The sequence below is a fragment of the Zalophus californianus genome, chromosome 6 (genome assembly GCF_009762305.2).
Source record: "Zalophus californianus isolate mZalCal1 chromosome 6, mZalCal1.pri.v2, whole genome shotgun sequence".
In the NCBI taxonomy this organism is placed as follows: domain Eukaryota; kingdom Metazoa; phylum Chordata; class Mammalia; order Carnivora; family Otariidae; genus Zalophus; species Zalophus californianus.
Window position 1 is genome coordinate 3,367,408 of NC_045600.1, and position 14,398 is coordinate 3,381,805.

Here is a 14,398-nt window from a genome sequence, read left to right on the forward strand (position 1 = left end):
ACTCAGCTCCAAAGGTGAAGAACGCCAGCTGTGTGGCGGGGTGAAGAGAGCATTTCCCTAGGGAAGTCCGAGCTGTGGGTGGTGGGGCGGGGAGGGGGCTTGGTGCCCTCCCGAATCTGGAAGGAGAGGTGGGAGTGGCTGTAGCCGGGGCGCGGGAGCAGTTCTCAGGTACTGCTGGAGCGGGGCGCCGGGAAGGCGCGTTAAAAGGTCTGGACGTCATCCCGGGCCTCAGGGGAGTCACTCAAGGTTTTGTGACAAAATCATATCCTTAGACAGGCTTCCCTGGCCGCGAGAGGAGCGCGGGAGGGCGGATCCGAGCCGCGGGGCGCAGGGGCGCGGGCGTCCAGGGGCCTGGGCCGGGCGGGAGGGGCCGCGCTCGCCGGGTCGCCGCGGAGATGGCTGTGACGTCGCACAGGTCCGGCCCGCAGACCCCCTTCGGGGCCCGGCGACGGTCACTCTGGGAACAAAATGGACATGCTATTCCGCAGGTGAGTCTGCAGTGGCGGGCCGGGGCCCTGCGCGCCCGCCCCGCCCACCCGCCTGAGCCCATTCCGGGGGCCCCCAACTTGAGTGACAGCACGCCCCACCCGGAGTCGCCCTCGGGAGCCAGTTCCTTGCTACGTCGGGGGCTGCTTTTTCGGCCCAGCCCCAGTGCCAGTCCCGGGCAGGTGGGCACAGGCGCCCGCCCCGCCGAGCTGCTGACCCCCTGCGGCGCGTCTCCCCGCAGCTGCCGGCCCGGCGGGGGCCCGCGACGGCGCGAGGCCCGGGGTAGGACGCGGGGGGGGGGCTTCCGCCGGCGAGAAGGGGCCGAGGCAACTGGGTCTGGGTACTGCGTGCGGTCCGTGCAGCGTGGAAGTGAGGCCAGCCTCCCCGGGGGGGCCCACCCCCTAGCTTTGGAGTCCTTGGCTTGGAGACCCCCCCTTCTCTTTCCCCTTATGGAGGAACATCCCATCTTCCAGGAGTCAGACCTGCAGGGTGCTGAGACCCTGGTGTGAGGGCAGGGCCGAGGTGGGGATTCCTCTATTCCCCCCCAATAAGTGTGAGGGCTTAAGAAGGGGTGTCCCCAGCCTTCTTCTAGTGAGGTGGGGGGGGTGGGGGGTGGCGAGGTGGGGCTGGGCCAGCTCTGCCCAGGGTCAGGCTGGAAGGGTGGTCCCGGACCTGCTTTGCCCTCAGGCAGGAAACAGCGTGTGCTTGGGAAGTATGGACACGGTCCCCTCCGCCTTCAAACCCAGGGGAGAATTCTAGGACACCTGGGAATGCCCAGGTTTGTGTCTGCAAAGCTACACAGTATTTCTCCAAAATATTATTTTAACCTGTTGTTTCCTCTAGAGCAAACTGATTTAAAATAAGAAAATCCCAGTGGTCCTGTGCTCTGGCTTTTCTGTGGATTCCTTCAGTCTGAATGGCTGTTCTTATTTTGGTTGTAGAACTTCGTGGTCTGATGGATTCTGATAGAAGCCCAGGTGCTTTGGAAAGGTTGACTCACAAATACAAGGTAAAATGAGAATTGGCTTCATCTGCTTCATCTGAATTGTTTTCCTTTTAAAGCTTGGTCAACATTGTCTTGAATGAGAGGTTTTTTGTTTTTTTTTTTTAAGTCCTCTCTTTGCCCAACGTGGGGTTCAAACTCAGGACCCTGACATCAAGAGTCACATTCTTTACTGACTGAGCCAGCCAGGTGTCCCTGGAGTTATAAGTTATGAGCTTTTTCCCAGGTGCCATAAGGAACAAGAGATTGAAAAATGAAAAAATCCACTGTCTTTCCTTTTTATGATATCAGAATAATTGCACCAAAAAATGTCAAAATAATATCAAGTATGGTATGAAGGTGTCCATCTTGAAAATACTGGTGGGGGCACCTGGCTGGCTCAGTCGGGTAAGTGTCTGACTCTTGATTTCGGCTCAGGTCATGATGTCGGGGTCCTGGGATGAACCAGTCCTCCTGTTGGGCTTCGCACTCAGCGGGGAGCCTGCTCGAGATTCTGTTCCCTCCCTCCCTCCCTCCCTCTCCCCCTCTGCTCCCCCTGCTCACGCTCTCTCTCTCTCTCTCTCTAAAATAAATAAAATCTATTTTAAAAAAGTTAACACTGGGCGCCTGGGTGGCTCAGTTGGTTGGGCGACTGCCTTCGGCTCAGGTCATGATCCTGGAGTCCCGGGATCGAGTCCAGCATCAGGCTCCCTGCTCAGCGGGGAGTCTGCTTCTCCCTCTGACCCTCTTCCCTCTCGTGCTCTCTATCTCTCATTCTCTCTCTCTAATAAATAAATAAAATATTAAAAATAAATAAATAAAAATAAAAAAGTTAACACTGGGGGAGAAAAAGAAAAATACTTTTGTGATTTGTGCACCAGAGTACAGACCCTAATTACCCCCCAAGAACTTTATCATATAAAGGGTGGAACCCATTTATTTGGAGCCATCCATTCTTGTTCTACCTACGGGTAGGAAAAGGGGATAATTTTCAGTCTCTGACTTCACTTTAGACTATTACACTTGAATGAGTATTTCCTGGGCACTGACCCTGGCCCAGGGACTCGGGTATGAGTTGATGAAGCTGTCCCTAAAAGGAGTGTGTCTAAAGGACATAGAGTGTGTGCATGTTGGTACAGGGGTGTTTATCCTCGGAAGTGTGACCCTCAACGGCTTCCTGCTCTCCCAGGCTCCTGGGCCAGGAAAGGAGTTCAGATATTTGAAGTCTGGACCAGATCTTAGTTTCTTTCAAGGTAGAGCATCCCGTGAGATGACAGACCATGTTGCCACCGCCTATCTCCACTCAAATAAAGCCAATCCTCTTAGAAACCACTTTTGGGGATGAGGAGTTTAAGAACTCTTTCAGAACAAATTTTATTGCGAGGAAAGTGTGCCTGTTCTTGAACTAGAACAGTTGAGATTGATGAATATTAAGAGAGAGCTTTTTTTTAATTATTATTTATTTATTTGACAGAGAGAGAGAGAGAGCGTGCGCAAGCAGGGGGAGCGGCAGAGGGAGAAGCAGACTCCCCCGGAGCAGGGAGCCTGATGCGGGGCTCAATCCCAGGACCCTGGGATCATGACCTGAGCTGAAGGCAGCCGCTTAACTGACTGAGCCCCCCGGGCACCCCTAAGAGAGAACTTTTTTTTTTATTGAGAACATTCTTTTAAAGGATTTTGTTAGAGCACACAAGAGCAGGGGGGAGGGGCAGAGGGAGAAGGAGAAGCAGACTCCCCGCTGAGCTCAGTTCCCAGGACCCCAGGATCATGACCTGAGCCGAAGGCATACATTTAACTGACTGACCCACCCAGGCGCCCCAAGAGAGAACTTTTTAAACATGTTTTTCCTTTAAAGCAGAAATGCAAAATTGACTTAAGTACGGAGATCAGTTAACTTAGAGCAAACCCGTTCTGAATTCTGATGTCCGTGGGGGGAAGGGGGCAAGGCAGCTCACCATATTTTTCTCCCTTTTTTTTTTTTAAAGATTTTATTTATTTATTTGAGAGAGAGAATGAGAGATAGAGAGCACGAGAGGGAAGAGGGTCAGAGGGAGAAGCAGACTCCCCGCTGAGCAGGGAGCCCGATGCGGGACTCGATCCCGGGACTCCAGGATCATGACCTGAGCCGAAGGCAGTCGCCTAACCAACTAAGCCACCCAGGCGCCCCAATTTTTCTCCCTTTTGTCTAGATCTTGAGAGTAGACTTGCTAAGATCCTCTTTGTCAAAAGATCTTTTTGCTTGTGCTCTGTTCCTCCTTCCTGCTGAACAGCGTCTCTCACCAAGGCTCCCCTCTTGGAAGCTGGCTTTCTGGACTTCACCTTCACTTTCCATTGGCAGCCCCCCACTCCTGGATGCTCCCGGATTCCAGGTAGGCACCTTCAGATGCACCTCCATTCAGCTGGGGAGCTGGCTTGTCCCCCCCCCCCCCCCCCCCAGGGCCACTCTTCCTGGGCATGGTTCCAGGGCTAGAATGACAGAGGGCTGGGGCAGGTCCCAGGGAGCTGGAAACTAAGGGTAAGGAGTCTTGGGCCTGGAGAAGAGAGAAAGTCACCCCGGTCTCTGGGGCTCTGGACCGTTTGGGGAAGGAATTGGCCCATCATCTTTTTCCTCTTCTTCCCCTGTTGGCAGGGATTTCACTTTATGATCTGAAAAAAAAAAAAGTGTTGCTATTTCTTATCCAGTGTTTTCTTTTTTTTTTTAAAGATTTTATTTAGGGACGCCTGGGTGGCTCAGTCAGTTAAGCGGCTGCCTTCGGCTCAGGTCATGATCCCAGGGTCCTGGGATCGAGCCCCTCATCGGGCTCCCTGCTCAGCGGGAAGCCTGCTTCTCCCTCTGCCTCTGCCCCTCTGCCCACTTGTGTGCTCTCTCTCTCTCAAATAAATAAATAAATAAATAAATCTTTAAAAGAAAGATTTTATTTATTCATTTGCGAGAGAGACAGAGAGAGCACAAGCATGGGGAGAGGGAGAAGCAGACTCCCTGCTGAGCAAGGAGCCCGATGCAGGGCTCAATCCCAGGACCCCGGGATCATGACCTGAGCCGAAGGCAGATGCTTAACCATCTGAGCCACCCAGGCGCCCTTACCCAGTGTTTTCTTAAAGCACCCAAACAATCTATTTACAAAGGGAAAATGTTAAAGCTTTGTTAGGGAAATTGGTCAGATGTTCAACTTGTAACAAATGTCAAATTACCACATTGGCTCTTTGCCCGTCTGGCAGTTGGCCCCTGGAATCTGGTTTCTGGCTTGGGGTAGGGAGGAAGGTCTTAGTGCGCAGTGGAGATGAGGTGGAAGATGCAAACACAAGGGCACATCTCAGGGTGGGGGATGCATTTGGCTTGGGATGTAGTGGGTGAGGGGGTCTGTGGAATGCACACGTGCATCCTGGAAAAAGCTATTGAGCATCGACTTCGTGCTCAGTGCTGGGCCAGGCTTTGGGGACACAGCTGTGGACAGAGAAGCCAAAAGCCCAGGCGATGGAGTGAGTCCCTTGAAAGGGGCTGCGGATCCCAGAGATAGAGCAGTTAGGACCCAGAGATCACTGGAGCGTGCTGAGGACCAGGGAGAAAAATGCAGCGGGCGGGGTACTGTGCACCTGTGTGGGAAACGGCAGTATGAGGTGGGAGGGTGGCCTTAGTGTAAAGACAGGTTTGATGTGAGTAACAGACCGGCCATGGTGGGCAAGGGAGGCTCCGCCCTTGAGGTGGGGCCCCCAGCTCTGGAGGGGTGGGTGGGCAGAGGAGGGACGACGACAGGGAGGCAGGGTGCTGATGGGGTACAGTACGGCGCCAGCTAAGCTCTAACCGCATTGCTCTGGGTAGCGGAAGTGGGGCGAGGCGGCGGGATTCTGGGCTCCCCTGGAAGGTAGGGTCAACAGTGGCTGATCAACTGGATGTGGAGTTTGGAAGAAGGGGAGTTGGGGTGATGTGAAGACTTTTTTTAGCTTGAGCAACAAGATTCGTGGGATGGCCCTGCGCCGGCCCTGGAGGGCTGTAGTGGGCAGGTCTGGGGAAGATCAGCCGTCTGACCTTGGACAAGTCAAGTTGGAAGAACCTGTTAGAGACCCCAGGGGAGGTCAGGCAGCAGGACGCAGAGGTGTGGAGCTGGGAGCTGGAAACCAGAGTCACCAGAGGCCGGGGGCGGGGGGGGGCGGCGGCGGTCCTGGGGCCAGGTGATGTGGGTCCAGGGCGCGTGCTTGTGTGTGCATGTGGTGTGAGTGTGTAGCTGGGCAGATGCTGGGTGGGCTGTGCACTCAGGGTAAGAGCTTAACAGACTGGACCCGCTTGAAGGAGAGATCTGGTGGCTCTCAGGGCAGAGGTGGTGACTTCTAAGCTCTTCATTAGGAAAATTTCAAACATGCAGCGTGAGGGGATGGGCTAACATTCTCCCAGCTTCGTGGCAAGAAGGCCTTTTCAGACCGAGCCCAGCACCCTCCCCTGGAATCCTGAGCTTCTGTCCTGGAGCTGGGGAGGGGGGCAAGCAGGTGCATCCTGAGCTGGCGGGGAGGGGGGAGGTTCTATGCCTTGCATCTTGGGTGCAAATAGTTGACGAGATAGAGCCCTGCCTCTCCAGGTGTAAATGTTTGTGGACAGGAAGTAGGAAGAAGTCTGTGTGTGGATCCGCCCAGCAGGTCCTGGGGCCCCACAGGGTGGCCCATGGTGGGGTCTGGGGAACCTCGTGTTTACTGTATTTTGTTTAATAGTTTTTTATTTTATCTATCTATCTATCTATCTATCTATCTATCTATCTATCTATCTATTTATTTGACAGACACAGTGAGAGAGGGAACACAAGCAGGGGGAGTGGGAGAGGGAAAGGAAGTTTCCCATGGAGCAGGGAGCCCGATGCGGGGCTCAATCCCAGGACCCTGGGATCATGACCTGAGCCGAAGGCAGACACTTAACGACTGAGCCACCCAGGTGCCCCTAAGAGTTGTTTTTTAACCACAGGCATAAAATACCTTTTTATTAAAAAGTATATAAGAGGGGCACCTGAGTGGCTCAGTTAAATGTCTGACTCTTGATTTTGGCTCAGGTCATGATCTCAGGGTCCTGGGATGGAGCCCCGCATCGGGCTCCCTGCTCACGGGGAGCCTGCTTCTCCCTCTCCCTCTGCAGCTCCCCCTGCTCATGCACTCCTTCTCTCTCTCTCTCTGTGTCAAATAAATAAATAAAAGAAATAATAAAATAAAAAAAGAAAAGAAACCTTTAACCTGTGCCAACCACCTGCTCTAGAAAATGTGGGGTTGGCCCTGGCCCTGACCCGGGCCCATACATCCGGCAGGGAAAGTGAGGAGAATATAGGGGTCAGATTCCTCTCCTTGTTATAATTTCACTTTGGGGGGACTTTTATCTGAACTTGGCCTAGAGAGATTACTAAGAAACTCACAGGATGTATTCCTTTGGAGATCAAAATTAAGTTGGTTTGGACATGTCATGGAGCATAGGAGCCGGCCGAACAAGTTCCAGCCGAAAGTGGAACAAAATAATGTAGTATATATTTATTAATATTTTATTTTTTAAACTACTCTCTACGCCCAGCGCGGTGCTTGAACACACAACCCCGAGATCAAGAGTCTCACGCCCTACTGGCCGAGCCAGCCGGGAGCCCCCCCCCCCAAATCATATATTGATTATAACTCAAGTATAAAATAAATGTGAGTCCACCCTGATACAAGTGAATGATTGGCTAAATCAGTAAATAGGGAGAAAAGTCTCCCAGGCCGAGGGATTGCCGAACACGCTCCCTGTCCGGGCGCTCAGTGTAAACCTGCCCCCTTGAGTGTGGGCCGCACCGCAAGACGGCTTCCAAGGAGGAGCGGGTGGGCCGGGCAGGGAAAAGGTCACCTGTGACCCTTCACGGCGATCCCCTTGTGTTGAGAAGGGCACGTCCCCTGTGTGGGCGTGCTCCCCAAATCCATCGCCCTAGTGTGTTCATAAGAAAATCATCAGACCAATCCCGATGGTCCTCAGGACTGTCAAGGTCAGTGAAAGCCGGGAAAGCCTGGGAAACTGTTATAGCCCGGAGGAGCCTGAGCAGACTTGGCAGCTACATGGAAGGTGGGGTCTTGGATAGGATCCTGGGGCAGAAAAAGACCCTTGGTGAAAACTAATGAAATCTGAATGAAGTCAATACTGAAAAAAAATGTTTTGGTTTTTGCTGGGAACCTTTCTAGCCTTTAAAATGCTGATGTGTATTGTGCTTTGGGGTCTGGTTTATACCCTTTCGTATTTCTCTGCCCTTTGCCTGGAACCGGTGTTCCACAGAGCCCAGTTTGGGAAAGCGGGGTTGACAGCAGTGGGGAGGTGGGCAGTGTTTATGACTGACGTTTCCCCTCGGGGCCTGGCGCGTTCCTTCCCACAAGGATTCTTGAGGAAAGCAGGTGACATGAAAGTCCACAGAGGTAGGTTCACGGTCTCACGTTCTGGGTGTTTTTGTTTTGTTTTTTAAGAGTGGATGGTCTCTCTCCTTTGGGTGCATATTTTTTTGGGGGGGGGAAGGGGTGCATATTTTAAATTATTATTTTTTTTAAAGATTCTATTTAGTTATTTGACAGCGAGAGACACAGCGAGAGAGGGAACACAAGCAGGGGGAGTGGGAGAGGGGGAAGCAGGCTTCCCGCGGAGCAGGGACCCCGATGCGGGGCTCGATCCCAGGACCCTGGGACCATGACCCGAGCCGAAGGCAGACGCTTAACCAACTGAGCCACCCAGGCGCCCTGCATGTTGCTTTTTTTTTTTTTAAACCTCACACTTGGTGGGGGGGGCAGGGAAGCCTCCTGTGTTTCTGTCCCTTTGGGGGAGTGAGTCAGTCCCCATCCTGGGCTCACATGCTTCATCTGTTAGAATAAAGGGGGAGGACACTTGAGCTGGGTGGGTGGGTTCCAGTCTGGAACTTTCAGGCTCAATGAATGTGTGACCTTCCCACTGAGCTCGTGTACGACGGAGCTTCTGGATGTACAGGGCTTTTCCCACGCTGACGTAATGCTCGCGGGCTGGACTCCCACGCTGCCCGGGGGGGTAACGAAAACATTTTTTGAGAACTCCGGAGATTGGTGTAGGTGAGGTAGAACCCGCAAGACAAGCCTGGGGCACGTAGCTCTGACTTGGACAAACGCATCCCGCGGGCCGGCGGCCAGCCAGCTCCCAGAGACGCCCTCCCCCCCCCCCCGCCCCCCGCCACCCACAACCTGTGCTTTGTCCCCGTGAACTTGATGTTTTTCAGTGAAGTGAAAAGTTCATCATACCCGGCCCCCCAGCCATGGCAGGCCTGAGGCACGGCCGACCCGCCTGCATCCGGGCAGCGTTCAGCTCTGCCAGCGCCGGGGCTGGCTTCCGGAAGAGGCAGAGAACCACACTCCATTGCTTCAAGGTGCTCCCCCCGGGCCGCCCCTTGCCCTCCTGGTGGCGCCGGGGCGGGCAGGGCAGGGAGACCCTGAGAGTCCCAGACCAGGCATCCTGGCTCTGGGCCCGCACCCCTCCCTGGAAATAGTAATCTCAGTGGTTCTTGGCAAAATCTTTATGGGGCTTTCTTCCCGTCAAGTAGACATGTTCAAATTCCTGTCTTTTGATCAAGAAAAAAGAGCTGCTTTCCCCCAGCAGCCTGGGATTGGTGGGGAGGGTTCTAGAACATCTGATACCAGCTCCGGGTTCTTGGAGGGCCCCCTAGCAAGGCCTGACCGTTGTCTGGCCTCAGCCGCTGTAAAGGAAGGGGTTAGGATGGATGATCTAGGATCTTCCGTGATCTTCTGGCTTTGGGTTTAGAACGAGTGCAGGGTTCTCCATCCCCGATGTGAAGGGGATCACATCCAGCTGCCAAATCTGCCTCCTTGCCGCATTCCTGGTTCTACTTTTCCTAATCATGGTGGCCAGGTTTGCATTTTAGTCCCTCAAACCGAGGAGGTGCTTCTTGCCCACCCCCAAGGGCTGTCATCCTCTGAGGGTCCCGCTGCGTGGCGGGAACTGCTAGAGTGGGTTCCCTCGGTCCCTGGCCTTTGGACACGGAGCGGCTGTCTGCCTGCCTGCCTTTCTAGAAAGGATTATTCAGCCTTTTTTTTTTTTTTTTTTAACTTTCCCAGGCCAATCACAAAAAGAACCACATGGACTTAATTGAAGGTATCTGGAGAGAGGTACGTGACAAAATGAACCAGCCACCACTCTCCTCCTTTAGGGGTGGCGGATTCATCCCCGAATCCAAGTCCCCAGAACCAGCCAGGGGCCAACCTTGGAAGTAGGGCCTTTCCAAGGAGAGTGGTTTGGGGCCTGCTGTCTTTGCTCTTTTCTGCGGGGAAAGACTGGAGTTACTGTATTTTAGAAGAGGCTTCACTTTGATATTTAAATTGATTTTTCCTTTTTCAAAAAACATTTTTTAAAAGATTTTATTTGGGAGAGAGAGAGAAAGCACGCGCTGGGGAAGTGGGAGAGGGAGAAGCAGACTCCCCGCTGAGCCGGGAGCCCAATGAGGGGCACGATCCCTGGACCCTGGGACCATGACCTGAACCCAAGGCAGCCACTTAACCGACTGAGCCACCCAGGCGCCTCTCAGATTTTTAATTTTTATGTATTTATTTATTTATTTTAAACATTTTTTTAAAAAGATTTTATTTATTTGAGAGAGAGAGTGCACGAGAGGGGGGAGGGTCAGAGGGAGAAGCAGACTCCCCGCTGAGCAGGGAGCCCGACGCGGGACTTGATCCCGGGACTCCAGGATCATGACCTGAGCCGAAGGCAGTCGCTTAACCGACTGAGCCACCCAGGCGCCCCGCAGATTTTTTTAAATAAGAAAAAGACTCAAAGTTGTTTGCCTGGAAGACTGACAAGACCATAAGTTTGCAATCATTTAATCTCAAAATTAATTTATTATTTTTTAAAGAATCCATTTTATTTTTTAAAAAGACTTACTCATTTTTAGAGAGAGAGTGTGTGTGCGCGCACACAAGCGGGTGGGGGGGCAGGGAGAGAGTCTCAAGCAGACTCCCCGCTGAGCACAGAGCTCGCATGAGGCTCGATCTCACGACCCTGAGATCATGATCTGAGCTGAAATCAAGAGTCAGATGCTCACCTAACTGAGCCTCCCAGGCGCCCCAAAAGATTTTATTTTTAAGTCATCTCTACACCCAGTGTGGGGCTTGAACTCCCGACCCCAAGATCAAGAGCCTAGGCTCCCCACAGTGAGCTGGCCAGTGGCTCCTCAACATTAACTGCAGTCCAAATTGAAATCAAGAACCCGGGTGTAGTTAACACCTGGTCTCGCGGAGTTTTGAGACCCTGGGTAAGGTTCTAACCCCAACCATTGTGGCGGGTGAACGCCTGTCCTGCCGGGCCTCTCTCGGTCTACAAGGACTGACACTGTGGGTTTATTTGCAGGGTGAGCCCCTTGCCCTCCCCTACACGCACCCCTAGTCTGGGCCTCGAGGCCTCGTGGGGCTGCTGACTGCTGTGCAGTGGGGTCACACGGTCCTGGCTCCGTGAATTCCAACAATTCTGCCGGTTTCTGAATCTGAAATATTAGAGTTGCCTTCAGATTATGGTGTGAAACTATTTTTCATTTTTACCTTTTTTTGGGGGGGGGGCATACGTAACTGTGTTGTCTGCCCACGGAAGGAATGAGCACCCCCGGCAGGTTTTCACTGCCCACGTGAGGTGCGCTGGGCTCCCTGCACTGGCTCAGCCCTGGGCCCTTTCGGCCTGTGGCTGTATGAGGCGTGAAGCCCGGTCATCCCTGCCCGCTGGGGCCCCCACATCCCTGGAGGCCAACCCGACAGGTTCCCGGTCTTCTCGGGGCCCTTAGCGAATCTGGGAGGAGGTCTGAACCTGGGACTGGAAGTTGGTGGGGTGCAGCTCCCCGCAGTTAGCACAGGAAGGGACAGCGGTCGTTTGCGGGGACTCAGACGTCCCTGGAGACCTTTGCTGCCAGAGCCGCTCAGTCAAGAGCACCAACGCAGGAAGGGGAAAAGCTGAAGTAAGAGCTAGGAAATCCGGGTACAAGGTCAGGGGCGAGGGGCCACGGGACTCGAGGTCCAGAAAGCTCCACGGGCCCCTCGGCCAGTGGTCACAGAGGTAAGAGGCTGCCGTGGAGGATGGGCTGTACCACCTGCGCCTGGTGCTCAGACAAGGGGCACAGCCCACGGGCACCTTTGAAAACCGTGAACCCTGCACCTAAAAGCTCAGTTCAGCCTCTGCGGGCCGCTGGGGCAGCTGTGTGTGGGGGTGGCGTGCAGTGAGGGGGGCACGTTTGTGCACAGCCGGTCAGGGAGGGGTGGGGCGAGCCAGGAGCCGGATGTTGGGAGGAAGTGAGCTCAGCCTCCGCAGTGGTGGGCCGGGCGGTGTGGACCCAGCTCTGGGACGAGGGCTTTAAGTGATGGGACCCAGATTGGGCCCCCAGTGATGGCAGACCCTCGGGCTTTTTGGATGTGAGGGGGTATTTGTCTAATGCATTTTAAAAAATATTTATTTATTGGGGGGTTAGGGTTAGGGAGGTTAGGGAAGGGAGAGGGAGACAAGCCGACTCTGCTCTGAGTGCGGAGCCCGTCGCGGGGCTCGATCCCATGACCCTGAGATCACAATTGGAACTGAAACCACGAGTGGGGCGCTCAACTGACTGTGCCCCCAGATGCCACCTGTCTGAGGCATTTGCAAGGCAGGTCCGCGGAGTTTGCCAACATCAGTGATGGAAGAAGTAATTTGCTCGTGTGAGGAGTGTGTTGTACTTTATCCTGGTAGAAATTGCTAACTGGCTCAGGAATGGTTTTGCGCTCAGTTTTTAGATCCTTTCGATGGCGATTCAGAAGATCCCCCCGGTTGTCCAGTCTCCAGCTTCAGCGACTGTTCTCCTCCGGGTGCCGCCAACGGTACTGTGCCTTCCCACGCCCTCAGGTGCGGGAGTCCGGGAGAAGTTGGCTTAGAAGACCCTCTGTCATCAAAAGCCCCAGACCCCCTCCTGAAAGCTGCCAGCTGGGGCCCCACATCCCCAGAGGCCAGCGACGTGGATATGCAGCCCGCCGAGGCCAGCAGCCCTGAGGCCCGAGGGCGGGCAGCCAGGCGCTCTGGGTCGCCGGAGGACTGGAGGATGACGGAGGACCGGTGGCCCAGGGCAGCCGGCCCCGTCGTCCCGGCCGCGGGGCCCCCGGAGCCTGGCAGACACGCGCAGGGCCGAGCCAGAGCGGCACGGCCGCCCGCCAGACTCGGGAGTGAGAAGGACAAGGGCCCCAAGCTCACCCTCTCCAAGAGGAAACTGGAACTTTTACTTGCAGAGCCTGAGAAAAACAAGAGAAAGAAGCAGTATGTGGCCTAGACCAAGGTGAGCAGTTAGCTCAGGAGGGGGCGCTAACGCCCCGAGAGGAGCCCCTTGGCCAAAGCTACCGCTGATGGACTTGGTTCCATGAAACACTTGCCCTTTTCAGGTCTTAAATAATGAACACCTGGGGGCCCACCAGCATTACTTAAAAATGGGTTTCCGGGCGCCTGGGTGGCTCAGGTGGTTAAGCGACTGCCTTCGGCTCAGGTCATGATCCTGGAGTCCCGGGATCGAGTCCCGCATCGGGCTCCCTGCTCGGCGGGGAGTCTGCTTCTCCCTCTGACCCTCCCCCCTCTCATGTGCTCTCTCTCTCTCTCAAGTAAATAAATAAAATCTAAAAAAAGAAAAAAGGGGTTTCCAGCTGAGGAAAGGTCCTGTGTGGCTCTCATGGAGCCCACCTCCCCTGAATCCGAGAATTTACTTTTACTGAATATTTATGTTTCCATAGAATTAGTGTGTTTTTTTTTTTAAATCTTGACTCCTGGTGCCCATTGTTGTCCACCCTACCTGGATGTTTGCTCTGGGGGTGGGAGTGGGGTAGCGGGGCAGCGGGGGGGGGGGGCGTGTCCGATTCTCGGTGAATTGCTCTGTCCCCCGCCCCCGCATCTTGAGAAGCCACCCTGCACGATGTCCCTATTTCCATTCCTCTGTCACTGTCGGTACAAGGTGAGGATTTTCTGAGGAGTTGGTTTTGGCTCTGTTGACAGGATCATGGTCTTGATGTGCTGATAGTTAAAAACAATGGGGTGGTGGTGGTGGCTCTTACCCTTTTCCCAGTTGCCGCGGGTTTGCTCACTGGGCCTTTTGCTCCCTAGCAGGCATGAACTGAGCACAAGTCTGGTGCCAGCGCTGGGTGACCGCTGCCCCCTCGCCCCACGACCGCGCTGTTCCCAAGTGCCAATAAAGGGGAAGCCTGCCGGAGGACAAGAGCTGCTCCTTCCTCCTGGTGGGCGGGGCGCAGGGGTGGGGTGGGGAGCGGGCCCGGGTGCCGGTGTTCTCTTCACGCCCTGGGGGCCCCCTGGCCCGTCTGCTGGCTCTGCCCACTGAGGATGAGGACGACTATGGCCACTGTCCGGCCTGCCCCCACAACAGCATGGTGAATGGGTGGCCCCAGAGGTGGGGGGTCCCTTAGGCCCCATGGGCTGAGCTTCATGTGGGGGCGAGGCTCCCTGGAGCCAGGCACTGATTCACGTGGGGCTTTAGGAGGTAGCAAGTAGGTGACTCAGGCGTGCCTGTGGGGTGGACGTGGAAGCCCTTGACCGGGGGAGCTTCCCTCCCAGACCTGGGGGGGGCGGCCTGCCCCCACCCCCCTGGCAAGGTGCTGGATGTCCAGTAGCTGCAGCGGCTTCTGCTCACTCCCCCGTTCAGGAACCTGCTCTGCATTCTCCCCCCTCCCCCATGGCATCCTTCCTTCTGTGCTCGGGAACCCTCACCTGTACTTGGGCACGGCAAGCAGGCGGGACAGATGCCCACGGCGGCCTTCTGTGGGTTCTCCTCCTCCTCCTTCCTCAGGCCTGGTCCCAGCTCTCAGAGCCTACAGCCCCATTTAGGAATCTCGCTGCAGAAAAGCTAAGAATCCTTATTGGCTCTGAGAAAAACATTTAGATTACTGACAGAACATTCCAGAACTGCGTGC

The 14,398-nt window shown here is 54.8% G+C and overlaps 1 protein-coding gene across 3 annotated transcripts; it reads left to right on the forward strand.

Moving 5' to 3' along the window:
• Positions 1-321: 321 nt before the first annotated feature.
• LOC113909983 lies at positions 322-13,927 on the forward strand. 3 transcript variants are annotated; one of them, XM_027571706.2, is made up of 7 exons: positions 322-488; positions 1,428-1,495; positions 3,739-3,837; positions 8,692-8,838; positions 9,545-9,595; positions 12,226-12,765; positions 13,581-13,927. In XM_027571706.2, the coding sequence occupies exons 4-6, from the start codon at positions 8,728-8,730 to the stop codon at positions 12,757-12,759; spliced, it is 696 nt and encodes a 231-aa protein (XP_027427507.2). In that variant the 5' UTR covers positions 322-488; positions 1,428-1,495; positions 3,739-3,837; positions 8,692-8,727; the 3' UTR covers positions 12,760-12,765; positions 13,581-13,927. The 3 variants fall into 3 exon arrangements, with proteins under 3 accessions (XP_027427507.2, XP_027427508.2, XP_027427510.2); XM_027571707.2 differs by having other exon boundaries at positions 13,578-13,681; XM_027571709.2 differs by lacking the exon at positions 322-488 and adding an exon at positions 554-668.
• Positions 13,928-14,398: the final 471 nt, after the last annotated feature.

Excerpts from the sequence above, each read along its gene's own strand:
- LOC113909983 (XM_027571706.2), top strand. The coding sequence starts at position 8,728 with ATGGCAGGCCTGAGGCACGGCCGACCCGCCTGCATCCGGGCAGCGTTC. Across the intron at positions 8,839-9,544 it reads CCACACTCCATTGCTTCAAG|GCCAATCACAAAAAGAACCA; the intron begins GTGCTCCCCCCG and ends TAACTTTCCCAG. Across the intron at positions 9,596-12,225 it reads TTGAAGGTATCTGGAGAGAG|TTTTTAGATCCTTTCGATGG; the intron begins GTACGTGACAAA and ends TTTTGCGCTCAG.